The sequence below is a fragment of the Microcebus murinus genome, chromosome 3 (assembly GCF_040939455.1).
Source record: "Microcebus murinus isolate Inina chromosome 3, M.murinus_Inina_mat1.0, whole genome shotgun sequence".
NCBI lineage: Eukaryota > Metazoa > Chordata > Mammalia > Primates > Cheirogaleidae > Microcebus > Microcebus murinus.
The window spans coordinates 21,257,997-21,271,510 of NC_134106.1; the positions used below are offsets into that span (position 1 = coordinate 21,257,997).

Below are 13,514 nucleotides of genomic sequence, written 5' to 3' on the forward strand. Positions count from 1 at the left end.
TGGTAAAGGGAGGTCCTGGGTGGAGGTCAGGAGATTGATTGTCCTCAGTGGAGATGGGACATGAGAATCATCAAAGGTAGTTGAACAGCAACGGCCTGAAGCTGAGTGGCCTCCCTCTGAAAGCTCTGTATCTCTGCTTAATGTCAGGACAATGGCATTTCAGACAGGAGTCTCCATCCTCTTCCTTTGCCAGCAAAGTAATAAAACTTCTCTTTCCTTCTCCTCAAACCACTTGTTTTCGTTCTTCTGATGTGGCCTCCCTCGAGGACAAGTGTGGAGGTTTTGGAAACAAGCGGAGGGGACAAAGCAGGAGGAAGTGGCTGATGCGAAGGCCACCGGGTGAGAGTCCGACAGCCTCGGGCGACCGCCACAAGCAGAAGCACAAAAGAATCTCAGACCAGTGAGCGCAGCAGGGTGGGCGAGAGCCTCCCTCCAGCCGGTACCTCCTGCCCGGTGCAAAGAGGGAGGGAGGCCAGAGCCGGAAGCGCTGGGGAGCCAGCCCCTCAGCAGCCAGCATGCGGCCTTCACCCCCACCCACCCACCTGGACTCACCCGCAGGGCTGGCAGGGAGCTGACTTGGTTCATGGTCAGCGTCGCCTCCTTGTAGTACTTCCCGGGAGGGCAGAGCTTCAGGAAGGTGTCGTGGATGCTGAGGAGAGAGAGGACACGATGGCCACACGGGCTGGGAAAGGAGGCGGAAAGCCCCTCTCCTGCGGGGGCGGGGGTCTCTGTGGGGAGGGTCTCTGGGGGGAAGGGGCTCAGGATTGACTGACATAAAAAAGGCAGTGATAAATCTTTCTACTCTTCTAGAAACATCCCTGGGCCCTCCAGTGTGCCCGGCACACGGTGGGGGATGAGGAAAGGCAGGTGAATGTACTCGGTCGCCTGGAACACACTCTACAATGTTAGTTATGGAATGTCAGAGCTGGACGGGGCTCTGTCATCGCTCGGTCCAATCCCTCAGCTACAGATGGAGAAACCAGCAGGGCCTCGGGGAAGCCGGGGTCCCCACCTCTGGCCATCTGCCCAGCTCCGCCCTCAGCCCAGAGAAAAGAGGTCACTGGCGGGCCTGGGCGAGCCCGGATTAGAACCCAGCTGCCTGCAGCCAGCAAACCACACAGCCCCACTAGGCCCCGTGGCGACAAGCTGGTTCCTGCAGATTGTGGACGGAGCAGTCTTCCTAACCGTCCCTGTCATCAATGTATCTGTCTATAGGCCCGCACTCCAGTCTGGGAGATTTTGCTTGCAAGTGACAGGCAGAGGGAGAAATGGTTGTGTGACCCTGGAGAGGAAGAGGGCAGGAGGGAGCTCTGCCCCAGGTGAAAAGAGGACAAGCTGTCCCCTCACTCTATTCTGGAGACAGGTGCCTGCCCAGCAGAGGGCTCTTGGATCTGCAGGACCAGCAACCAAGGCAGCCAGCGGAGAGGAGAGAGTGGATGAGCTCTGGAAGCCAGATCCCAAGTGGCCATGGCAGGGGTGTGTGACCTTGGGCCACTCGTGTGGCACTTCTGAGCCTTAGTTTCCTCCTCTGGATAAAGGAGGAGAACAATACCTGTCTTGCAGGGTGGGAGTTCCGCCTGAAGGAGACTGGGTGCTGGGGGGCGGGTGTGCAAGTGGTGGGTGGTGGGTGGTGGGGTAACCACAGGCTGGTTAAAAGCACTGTCTCTAGAGGGCAAACCCTGACTCTGCCACTTAATAGATCTGAGACTTTGAACAAAGTTCTGAATCCACCCAAGCCTCGGTCTCCCCGTCTGTGCAATGGGGTAATAAATGAGGGGAGGTGCATGATGTCAGCATGGTGTCTGGCACGAGAGTGCTTATATTGTAGAGCCTTGGAGGAGAGCCCGGGGTCTCCCACCTCCGTCTGTGTCCCTCCCCATACTCCAGGGTCCCTTGCTCTCTGGCTGGGCAGGTCCCAGACCTAGACCGTGATGCCAGGAGCCCACTAACCTGGCTCAGGTTGCTCTCACCTCCCTCTGTGGTCTTCTTCAAGCTCTGCAATGACCTTCCCCCTCCCTCCTCGCCCCTTTCCTAGCCCCCTCTTCTCTCTCATCAACCTTGGCCGGGCGCTGGGCAGCCAGCACGCTGATGGAACTAATTTGCATTCACAAGCGTGACCGACAGCCCCCCATGGACATTCCACGGCGTGTGGTTTGTTCACTCAAATGAACCTCTGATTGGTGGAATTTAGGGACACGTGACTAAGTGGTGAGCCTGAGGGGCGATTTTGCGGGTGGAGATTCAGAGGTAGAGAAGATGGCTCTCCCAGGGCCTTGATGGGGGGGGCAGTGCCTCATGCAGCCACTCCCCCTTTCATGGCTCACTGATTACCTCCCAGCCGCAGAATAGCAGAAGCAAGCTGGGGTCCTGTCTGCCCAGCCCCTGCTCTGCGCCCTGGGAGGCTGATCTCCACCTTGCACGTGGCTTTGGCTCAAGGAAGGTCCCAGCAGGAGGGTGGAGGCATGAGAGAGGAGGCGGGATCTGTCCTCCCCTCCCTCCCAGCTGCGCACCACTCTGCAGTGTCTGTGTTCCCCCGCCGTGCCCGAGTGGCCACAGCTCAGCTCTCAACGGGTGTCTCAGGCCTAGCGGTGGTAATGGCTGGCTCCTAGATGTTTCTAGATGTTTCCCTCTGACAGTTCCTTCACTGTAAAGCACCTTCAATGCCCCCACCTCCTGTGCCGCCCATCTCCTGCTGGGACGCTGACAGGTTAGTCTGGCTGACCCCTGGGGATCCTGTTTCTCTACCTCTGGCTGTGTGACCCAGGCAAGCTGTCGGGCCTCCCCGAGCAGACAGACCCCGGTTCAAATCCTGACTCTGTCCGATGGGAAGAAGATCCCCTTCCAAGAGCGTCATGCCAACTCCTCAGAGGGCTTGGCAGACGGCAGCTGGCAGGGTGCGTGGATCTGCGGGCAGAGCACCCCGACCCCCAAGTTGTCACTAGAGACGGCTCACGTGTGGAGGGAGCAGGAAGCAGGGTGCGGGATGGGTGGGGGAGACACTCTCCGGGAGGTACTGGGGTGGGGTCTGCAGACCAGCAGGGAGGAAGGAGAGGTCACTGCTGAAGTGCCAGTTGCCCACAAGGCGCAGGGGCAGTGGGAGTGGCCGGCCCCAGGCAAAAGGGCATTTTTTCACTGTTCCTGTTAGAATTTCTGATGCAAGGTGATAATAAAAAACAGATCAATTTTTGATAAGACCAGTTTTCAACAAAAACTAAGTTTTATTAATTTTTAAAAATTCCCTGGACAGGTGCAGTGGCTTACACCTATAATGCTAGCACTCTGGGAGGCCGAGGCGGGAGGATAGCTCAACATCAGGAGTTCGAAACCAGCTTGAGCAAGAGCGTGACCCTCTCTCTACTAAAAATAAAAAGAAATTAATTGGACAACTAAAAAATATAGAGAAAAAATTAGCCGGGCATGGTGGTGCATGACTATAGTCCCATCTACTTGGGAGGCTGAGGCAGGAGGATCCCTTGAGCCCAGGAGTTTGAGGTTGCTGTGAGCTAGGCTGACGCCAGGGCACTCTAGCTAGGGATAACAGAATGAGACTCTGTCTCAAAAAAAAAAAAGATTCCCTAAGGCAATGCACCCTTATGTCCTGTGCCCAGGGCCACTGCTCTCGATGTCCCCCGCCATGGGGTGCCTTGTGTGCCTGCTGTATGCTGCCAACTCTCACTGACATTTGGCATTTTTCATGACAATCATGCAAGGAAGGGACCGTGATCTCTTTTACAGATGAGGAAACTGAAGATCAAGGAGGTAAAACAACTTGCCTGAGGCCACACAGTGTGAGGAATGCCAGAGGTACAGACCAGAGCTCTTTCCCCAGGGGCCCAGGGAAGATAGGCGCTGGGGACTGCCGAGGAAAAGAGAAGGGACCCCCTACCCTCACCACCCCCTTCTCCTGACCGAACTCTATGCACTGGGCACACTCACACACATCAAACCCTTGAATCTTCCCAACACCCCCTGCAGGACAGGTGTAGGGGCAATCGTTTCTACAGATGGGTAAACTGAGGCTCATAGAATTTAAGGGTTTGCCCACAGTCATTCAGCTGAGAAGAGACAAAGTGGAGGGCTGAACCCTAGGTCAGTTCTTCAGGCTGTGCTGCCCACCCCTAACAGGTCCACCCTTGCCCAGGTGAGAGCCCCCAGCCCCCGGGGAGCCCTCTGGGGGTGCTGGAGCAGGGCCCTGCCCAGACTCCGGACTCCGCCTTCCCAAGCCGCCAAGTGGGCAGGCTGCCCGCGGATGAATCCTGGCTGCATCTTGGCTGCCACAAAATGTTCTCCTCCTCCAAATATGGATCAGCCGGCTCTAAATGGAGCTCTGAATTAATCACTAATGGACTCGAAAGTCAAAGCCATTTGAAAAACTCACACATTCAGCCTGCCAGAAATCAAGCGGCAGGGCCTGTGGCTCCTTCCACACTTAGCCCAGGGAGGAGGGAGGAGACCTCTGAGGGTTGGAGGCCTGAGACAGGGGAGGAGACACCAGGCTGCTAACTCTCCATGGGTCCTTGGACCCATCAAGTCCCCTCTCAGGCCTCAGTTTCCCCTCTGTGCAATCAGAGTCTCAGTGATGTCCCAGCTCCCTTCAGTTTAGGCACCTTGTGGCTCTAGGTTTCCATAGCCCTCTCTGGTGTCCTGTTTGTCCTTTGCCTCTGAGACCCTCCAGTTTAGTGGTTCTCAACTGGGTCCCACATTAGAATCATGCAGGGAGTTTATAAAAGGATCTGTGCCCCTCACCACCCCCAGACTGTCATTTAAGGCCAGGGCACAGCCATCTATAGGTTCTACAAGCTTCCTAGTGTTTCTTTTGCACTGGCAAGATCAAGAACACGGCTCGAGTCCAAGACCAAGTGTCACTCCTCTAGTCCCAGCATGGGCTCAGCTCTCTGGCCTTTGCCTCCACTATGGTACAGACTGCAGATATTTTATAAATGTCCCTTCTTTAGCCTGAAAATGTGGCTTTTGGTTTCCTGATCTGCTACTTGCAATCCGTGTGACCTTGGGGAAATCATTTCTCTGAGCCAGTTTCCTCACTTGCAAAAAGGGGATAATAACACCATGATGATAACAGCCCCGACATGCGCAGCCCTGACCCAGGTGCCAGGCATTGCCCTTACAATGACACAGATTTTCTGATGGTGCTTATAGCAACTTCTTGAAGATCTGCTACTGTCATGTCCCACCATTTTATACGAAGGGAAAGAGGTGCGGTGAGGGTAAGAAACCCATCCATGGTCACACAGTCTCTAAGGGGCAGAGTTAAGCCTTAAACCCAGGCCTTTGGCTTCCAGGAAACAGTCCTGTAACCAGTCCACCTGCTGACCTCAAGGTGCTCTGGGAGGCCCTAGGAGCTAACGTCCAGCAGGGCCATGGAGTCTAGAAAGTGCTGAGAGTGTCCAGGGGTGCTAAGGAGAAAGAGCAGCCCTGTGGCTGGGTCACCCTGTGCAAAGCTTCAGGCTCCCAAGCCAGGCCCCACCCAACCCGAGAAGGTGTCAGGAGTGACGCCTGAGCAATGCCGAGTAGTCCAAAGAGCTCAGACCAAGAGGTCCGGACTAAAGTTAGGCTGTGCTCTGCCCAGGAAGCCACATGTGCCCTCTTGGGGGCTGCAGCCACGGCTGGAAGGGCCTGAGGGGCTTCTGTGACAGCCGCTTCAACCAGAAGTCGGAGAGGGCTGCCCTGAAGCTGAGGCCACAGGGACCCTGCTCTTCAGAGATCAAAACAAGTGAAAGAAAAGTCCCACAGGCTGGAGACTAAGTGGGGACAGGAGGGTCCCTTGGCCTTGGATGGCCAAGCCAATTCTCTGGACTGGGAAGGGGCTGGCTCTAAGATCAGAGTCTGTTACATGTGGGCTGCCTTTCCTAGGAGGTGTCATCTGCAGATCTGGTGACCAGGCCTTTATGTCCTTACTCAAGTCACCAATAGGAAGGTGGGAAACTGTTAGACAGAGCCAACCTGCCCACAAAGGTTACTTCTGTCTATCAGTCTCTTAGATACTTTTTTCAACTCGCTAATTCCATCTAACTATACTGTCACCCAAGCCACATTTCTCTGTCACACTCATAGGAAAATCACAACATATTGTCAGAGGCCACAGAGGAAAATCATTCCAAAGTGACCAGGGCTTGGTCTGGCCCAACTTGGCCTGGGGGCAGCCCACAATGGCCACTTTCTCCCTGAGCATCACATGCCATCTGCTCCCTGGGCCACTGCCAGCACAGCTGGGCACCCTGTCAGAGCTGATAGTTTACTGGACAGACAGCACGCCCACACCCGCCCTAATGAACTCAGCCCCCAGAGGACCCCCAAGAAGTTGACCTATTAGTTCCAGTGTGTACCCTCCCAGGGCGTGTGTACCTCCCTTGGCGTGTATGCATGAATATCCCCTCATTTTACAAGAACAGTAGTATCCTATTTATACCAGTCTAGTTTACCAAAGTAATACAGTTAAATAGGTTAAAATGCAAACAGTATTATAAAGCTCATGATTAAAATCACTAATACCCAACACCCCACACAAAACCTCTCTACCCCTGTTCCCTGAGGCAGCATTTTACAAACATTTTGCTGTTTCTCTTGTTTTTTACTTAGTATTTATATAGTGTTTCTAAATACTGTGCTGCTACTCCTGTTTATTGTTATTTTTTAATAGAATTATCTTGTGACCTCCTAGTAAAAAAGAAGAGGACTTGTTTCTTTTCCTTCCCCCCACTTCCCAATAGCAAACAATTTGCCTAAATCAATATTCAGTGTTTATGTTATCGGTATTATATATGTATTATTCAAACATAGCTCACAGCTGAGTTCCCCAGTGCGACATGATTACATTTTCTTTCTTGCAAGGCTTTTTGTTTTCCCCAGAGTTAATCATCAGTTCGTTCTTTGGTTTGGTTTTTTGTTTGTTTTGCTTTTGGTTTTTGCTTAGGTTTCAGTACACCTATCATTATTTTATACCCAAACTTTCTGCAGAACTGTAAAGTTCCTCTCAATACGATATATACATCACATGAGCTATAGGTTGATTTTGTTTTCTTGGAGGTAGCACTCCGGGAACCCCTGATTCCTTAATTCCAGACTGGACTGATTGCTTTCCAGGCCCGCGGCATAATTGTCATCCTTGGACTTCCCTTGAGCGACAGGCCTTCCTCTTTGTTTCCCGGATTCTGTGTCGTCTTTTTTCTTGGCTTACTTACTAGTTTTAATGGAACACAATCTCTAAAAGCTTCTCAAGAGATAATTTTTTTGAATTTGCATGTTAAAAAAAAATATTGTTATTCTACCTTCACTCTTGATTAATAGTTTAGCCAGGACTTAATTGTAGATTTGATTTTTTTTCCTTAGAATTTTGAAGGTGTTTAGCCATTGTCTTCCAACCTAAGTCCATAGCTGTTCTGATTTCTGGTTCTGTTGTATACAGTCTGTGTTTTTCTCTGTGGAAGCTTTTGGGACCTTCTTATTGTCGTCGCTGGCATTCTGAAATATCGTGGTGACATGACTGAGTGCACGTAGGCTGTTTTTTATTCTTTCCTCAAATATCTGGTGTCCCTTGGCTTTCATAATTGGGATTCACACTTACAGGGAGGCTCAAGAATGCTGACCAGAAGCTCACCCTGCTCTTCGATGTGGCTGGTGGCCCTGAGTCAGGGGCCTGTCTGGCTCCAGCCCCCTCCAGATGGTTGGCCCCTGTCTCCTGCTGGGGTGGGGTGGGGTGGGGCGGGGTGCCAAGTGGATTGCAGGGAGAGGGAAGGAATCCCATTAGACTTTCAGTGTCCCTTTCTGTTTTCACCTGACCCTGCATCCTGCGTTCAGAGGTTCCTGAGCCTTCCTGGATTCTTGACTCCCTCATCCAACCCCTGCAAGGCAATTTTCTTTCAGTTTCCTGCTCAGCTAAGTCTAGATCACGGCTCTGTGTGCTTTGCGCTTTTGAAATTTTTCTTGACCTCTCTCATCTGCTGTCATTGCTTGTGTTCTTTTTGTCCTTATGGGTTTCTTTATTCTTTTTTTTTTAAAAAAAAAATTTCTTTACTCTCTTTTTAGTAGAGGAAACAGAGATAAAGGAAGATGCTCTGATCTCCATGTTAACTGGAAGCCCCCTGAACTTTGCTTCATAACTTAATAATATACCTTGGAGATGGCCCCCTAGCAAACATAAAGCCCCTCCTCCTCTTCCTCCTCTGTAAGGGCAGCATCCCACTGATGAATGTGTCAGCATTTATTTCATCCATGCCCTTTTTTTTTCTTTTTTCTTTTCTTTTTTTTTTTTTTTTTTTTGAGATAGTCTTGCTCTGTCACCCTGGGTAGAATGCAATGGTGTCATCATAGCTCACAGCAACCCCAAACTCCTGGGCTCAAGGGATCCTGCCTCAGCCTCCTGTATAGCTGGGACTACAGGCAGGTGCCACCATGTCTGGCTAAATTTTCTATTTTTAGTAGAGATGGGGGTCTCACTCTTGCTCAGGCTGGTCTCGAACTCCTGAGTTGAAGTGATCCTCGTGCCTCAACCTCCCAGAGTGCTAGGATTACAGGCGTGAGCCACTGTGCCCGGCCGCACCTGTGTCCTCTTGATGCAAGTGCACTGGCCTGGCCAAAGTGTCTTTCCCATTTTGATTCTGGACATTTTAGTATCTTTAGCCTTGGCTGGTCCTCTTCCATTCCTCAAAGCTCTTGCCACTGTGCCACATCCTCAGCTGCTCCCCAGGGTGTAGTCTCCTGGGTCTGGAGACTCACCTTGGTTTGAAGCCACAGAGAGCTCTCTCTGATACCACCCCCACAGCTTGGGCGTTGGAACGTGTCTGCTATGGAGAAACAACAGCAGAGTAGGAGTCAGGCCCTTCACCCTCCACTCTGCCTCCCTCATGCAGTGGCATCTGCATGCCCCGTCCCAGCACTGACCCACTAATGTTATTTGAGTCCCCAAAGGGTGGGAGCCCCCAAGGGCAGGCATGGGCCCCTTGTGCTCAGGAATGGAGCCGTCAGAAGAAGGGGTGAGCCGGAAAGAGCTCTGAGAGGAGCTTGTTAGAGAAGCTCGCTGGAGTGGAGCCTTCCCCGCAGCGCCCAGCAGGACCTGCCTCCCCAGCGAAACCCAGATCAAGCTGGGCTCTTCTGGGGGGAAACGTGGCTTCAACCAGGATGGAAATAGGCTGGAAACAGCATCTGGGCAGAGGCCATCTCAGGGCCTAGGTGGGCAGTTCAGAAGGAAGGAGTCCCTGAGCCCGGCTTGCTTCCAAGGAAATGTTTCTCAGAAGTCCAACAGAGACAAAGGACAATGGCGGATGATGCTCAAGACAGAGCACTTGAGCCCCTCCCATCCTCCCTCTTCTCTGACCGCCCCCACCCCTGTGCGCAACTCCAGGCATATACAGGGAATCCCCAGGACCAGAAGAATACCACTGGAGGCCCCTGGGGTGGGAAGGGGAGCAGGCGTGGCCCTACTCCATCGCTGAGAGTATAAACTGGTGCACCCCTTTGAAGGACAATATGATCATCCCTCTCAAAGTTCCAGCTGTACCTACCCCTTGTCCAGCATTTCTATGGCTAGGGACTTCTCTCATGCATTTACTCTCACCTGTTGGATAAGCTCTTTGCACATAAATGTTTAATATAGCATTATTTGTAAAAGTGAAAACCATAAACAACTTAAGTGCCCATAATAGGCGGTTGGTAAAATGAATTATGGTTCATCCACACGAAGGAACAGCTCACAGCCATTAACAAAGAATGAAGCAGGTTTCTGTGTGCTTTGTGTAAAAGTGGCCAACATGAAAACTCAAAACAAACAAACAAAAAGGTGCAAAGCAGTGTGAATAGAATAAATGCTACCGTGTGGATGGGGTACAACTGCAGACGGATACACACATAGGTTTGTGCCTGGGCAGTTGTTCTGGAAGGCTGCATGATAAACTGACAGCGAGAGGAGGCTGCCTTCAGGGAGAAGGATGGGGCGGAGAGAACAGAGACATTGGCTTTTCCTTTGGAACTTTTATACGATTTGAATTTTCTAGCCATGCTCACATACTACTTTTTTAGATTTAATTTTATTTTTATTCATGTGTTACTTTTTAAAAATAGCAATGGGGTAACAGGATATGGGTCATTTGGAGTTTTGTCATATGTTTCTATATTTAAAAAAGTGAGTGAATATTATTTTTTTAAAGGGAAATATTATAACCCCGTGACTGTCCCTGGTTTCTGTAGCTCTCTGTGTGCCCTGGTCATCCCTTGTTCCCATTTATAACTGGACAGTCTCATGCCTGTTGCAAAGTTATCCCCTGCCCTGAGACCCTGAGTGGAAACGTGGCTCCCAGTGGGACATGGTGCCCGGGGATGGTGAGTCTGAGTAGAGGAGAAGAAGAGAGGGGCTCAGGCCAGAGGGTAACAGTCCCTTCACTCCCACCCTCCCTCCCTCCGGAGTGCCTCTGTGAGCTCATTTGTTCATCTCGCAGGTTCTGTCGAGCACCTGGCCTGGCCGAGCGTGCGCACATCTCGCATGCCGTTCACTCCGCTACTCCACAGGGACGGCATTCACGGCACCTCCGTGCTGTCCCTGCTTGTGGGGTTGTCTTTGGCGGGGAGTCTTCCCCAGGGGACAGGGCCTGTGTCACGATGGGACTGGGAGAGCATACCTCACACCCCTGGTGCATCGTTGGGGTCTGGCACATGGCAGGCACCGGGAGGGGCTCAGGAGGGCTGAGCCTCAGTGGCGCATCCATGTTTCCCAGCCAGTGAGCAGCCACAGTGGACTTCAGACCGAGTTCTAAGTCCTTCCCTTGTTTTCCTCATTATGGCGAGGAGGCTCTGTCCCGTTCTGTGATCCTAGGAGGAAGCCCCGCCTCGGACCCCAGGACAGGGAGGGCAGCCTAAGGCCTGGCTTTTCATTCCACTCCAGTGGGGTCCTTCTCTGCCTGCCCTGTCCCAGCCCCCTCCCCAGGGCTGAGCAGGGACCAGAAGCGGCTGCTCCAGGGCAAGAACCCAGCTCAGGGGACAGGAGCAGAGAGATGGAAGAGGGTGTGGGGTCCTCTACTCACCACAGAATTTCATTTCTGGTCAGGAAGGTCAGGGCCTGCAACAAATCACAGAGAGGTGACCCGTCCACTCAATCCAGCCCTGCCCTGGCCCCTTGGGGAGTGGGGCAATGGAGGAACCATTCTCTCGGTGCACAGCTGGGGCACTGGAGGAAACCCAGCCCTAGGTCAAGAGCGCCTGGGGTGGCAGCAGAGGAGGAAATGGTGCCCTTCCTTCTTCCCAGTCTGATGGCCCTGGGAAGGAGGGTGTTGGCACAGACCTAGAAAGGGGACCTGAGACAAGACTAGAACCCTGGGCTCTGCAGCAGGAGACAGATGGGGGAAGGTGGATGCCTCAGGGACTAGTCTGGGCCACATGGATTCAGGCTTGGCAAAGGCAAGAGCCATCACTGTCCCACCTGGTGATGTCTAGAGCTTCAGGCCAGTTTCCTTATTCGTTCCACCCACCTTGGGGAACCCTCACCTCTGCCCAGAACCTCTGTCCTGCTTACCCACCTGGTACTCTTCTAGGTCCTCCCAGTGCATCTGGTACCTCAAACATTGCCCCATAACCTCCCTTCTCTCTGCCGCAGTAGAACCTCAGCCCCAAGGGCTCACCAACTGGGGCAACCAATTGATCCAGTTGCCATGGTGACCTACATTCCACCTTCTGCCAGTCTACCTGAGCCCCTGAGTTGGCAAAGAAACAGCTTCTTTTCATTCCCAAGACTAAGAGACATCACTCCCAAAACAACAAACAGAAAGTCAGTCCACCGGCAGTGTTAAGAGTCACGCAGTCAGCTCAGGAGTCACATTGTTCGGGTTCGAATCCCAGATCTGTCACATGCTGACCATGTGACCTGGGGCAAGCTGCTTAACCTCCGTGTGTCTTAGTTTCCTTATCTGTAAAGTAGGGATGAGCCATGGGATTGTGTGAGAGTTAGTAAATACAGGCAACAATGCCAGGCACATAGTAAATATTCAATAAATATTAGCCATTAGGACCACATCCCAAGGACAGTGCCAGGTGTGGAGATAAAGAAATGAATAAGCACAGACCCTGACCTCAGGAAGTGGCCCCAAAGGCACAGCAAAGGGCAGGGTCCCTGCAGGAACAGAGGACACATTCAAATCAGGTAATGTGAAGAGGGTCTGATAAAGGAACTCTTCCAAAGGGGTAGTCAAGGAAACCACTGGCACCGTACGGAATCCGGGGCTAGTAACAACAGAGCTGCACCGGCCCTGGCCCAACGGTGCCTGGAAGAAATACGCCAGCGTCACTCTCTCCTCTCTCGCTGATCTTCTGCAGGGGCAGAAAGCATGGTGCAGTGGGGTGGACAGCAAATCTGGAAAATCCAAGAAGACAGATGGCAGAGTCCAGCACAGCCACCAACCTTACAGGCCAGGAGTGTCCTCCGAAACCCATCTCCCCCTCTGCTGTCTCCAGGACGGGCTGCACGCCCACACTCATCGTGCAGGGGCTGGTCTCGCTGTTCTAGGACATGCCCTTCCTTGTGCTCTGCTAGGTGCACGTCCCAGTGGCTTTCTGAAGGAGCTGATTCATATCTCAGGAAATGCAACTGCCCACTTTTTCTGTGTCTGTCCTCCATGGAGATGGCAAAGGAAAATCCAGAGCCCTCATTCCTTCGTTGACTCAACAGAGGCAGAGTATCTCCAATGTGCCAGGGACTCAGCTTGACCCTGGGGGAGAGATGACTGAGCATGATCTCAGCCCTCAAGAAATGAATGCGCCACACACGCACCCCAAGGGCGACGACGAAGGCAGACGTCGCAGACAGATGATGGTCCAGAGTGGTGAATATTTAGAAGAGGGATAGCTGGGCAGCAAGTCTTCATGTAGGTGGCGGCATTTAAGTGGTTGCATAATGTGGTGGTTAAGAATATGAGCTCTGGAATATTAAAGGCCTGGCCGTGTCACTTCTTGCTGCATGACCTCAAGCAAGTCATAAAACCACTTTGAGCCTCAGTTTCCTCATCTGTAAAATGGGAATGATAAATCCCTACTTTATAATTATTGCAAGGATAAAATAAAGTGATGTGTTTAAAGCTCTTATTTGGCAAGATACCTGTACATACTGAGTTCTCAATAAAGGGTAAGTAATATTACTTTTAAAAGTGGGGCCCAGAAGAAATGAAGGACTTTCTCAAGCAGAGTTGGTAATTAAATCCCATCATCTGCTAAGCCCTTTGAGCTTCCACCATCATGGATTGATCAGCTTCGGTCTGCCAAGCGTGTCCACACTGCGCTGGTGCTCACGGCAGCTGTGTGAGGCCATGAGTGTACATCCCTCCCTCGCCCTGGGCAAGGCGGAGCTGGTGAGGTGAGGTGATGCCCAGGGGCCATGCAGCCGGCAAGCCAGGGAGTTGCAGATCTGGGGGTTCCCTAGGCATGGGGTAGGAAACCCCAGGAAGCCGGTAACCTGCGGGATCACACCCCAGGAGGTCACTTCCTTCTCACGTCTTGCTCAGTCCTCTTGGTTACATCGA

General features: G+C 52.3%; 1 protein-coding gene across 1 annotated transcript in view; it reads right to left on the reverse strand.

The window, feature by feature from the left end:
* CIB4 (calcium and integrin binding family member 4) overlaps positions 1 to 11,622 on the reverse strand; it is a 53,417-nt gene extending 41,795 nt beyond the window's left edge. Inside the window, exons 1-3 of the mRNA XM_012788184.3 lie at positions 11,523 to 11,622; positions 11,031 to 11,065; positions 553 to 649 (exon numbers count right to left, since the gene is read on the reverse strand). Of these exons, the coding sequence (XP_012643638.1) occupies positions 553 to 649; positions 11,031 to 11,065; positions 11,523 to 11,576 (186 nt within the window). The 5' untranslated portion in view covers positions 11,577 to 11,622. The remainder of the gene's footprint in view (positions 1 to 552; positions 650 to 11,030; positions 11,066 to 11,522) is intronic.
* Positions 11,623 to 13,514: the final 1,892 nt, after the last annotated feature.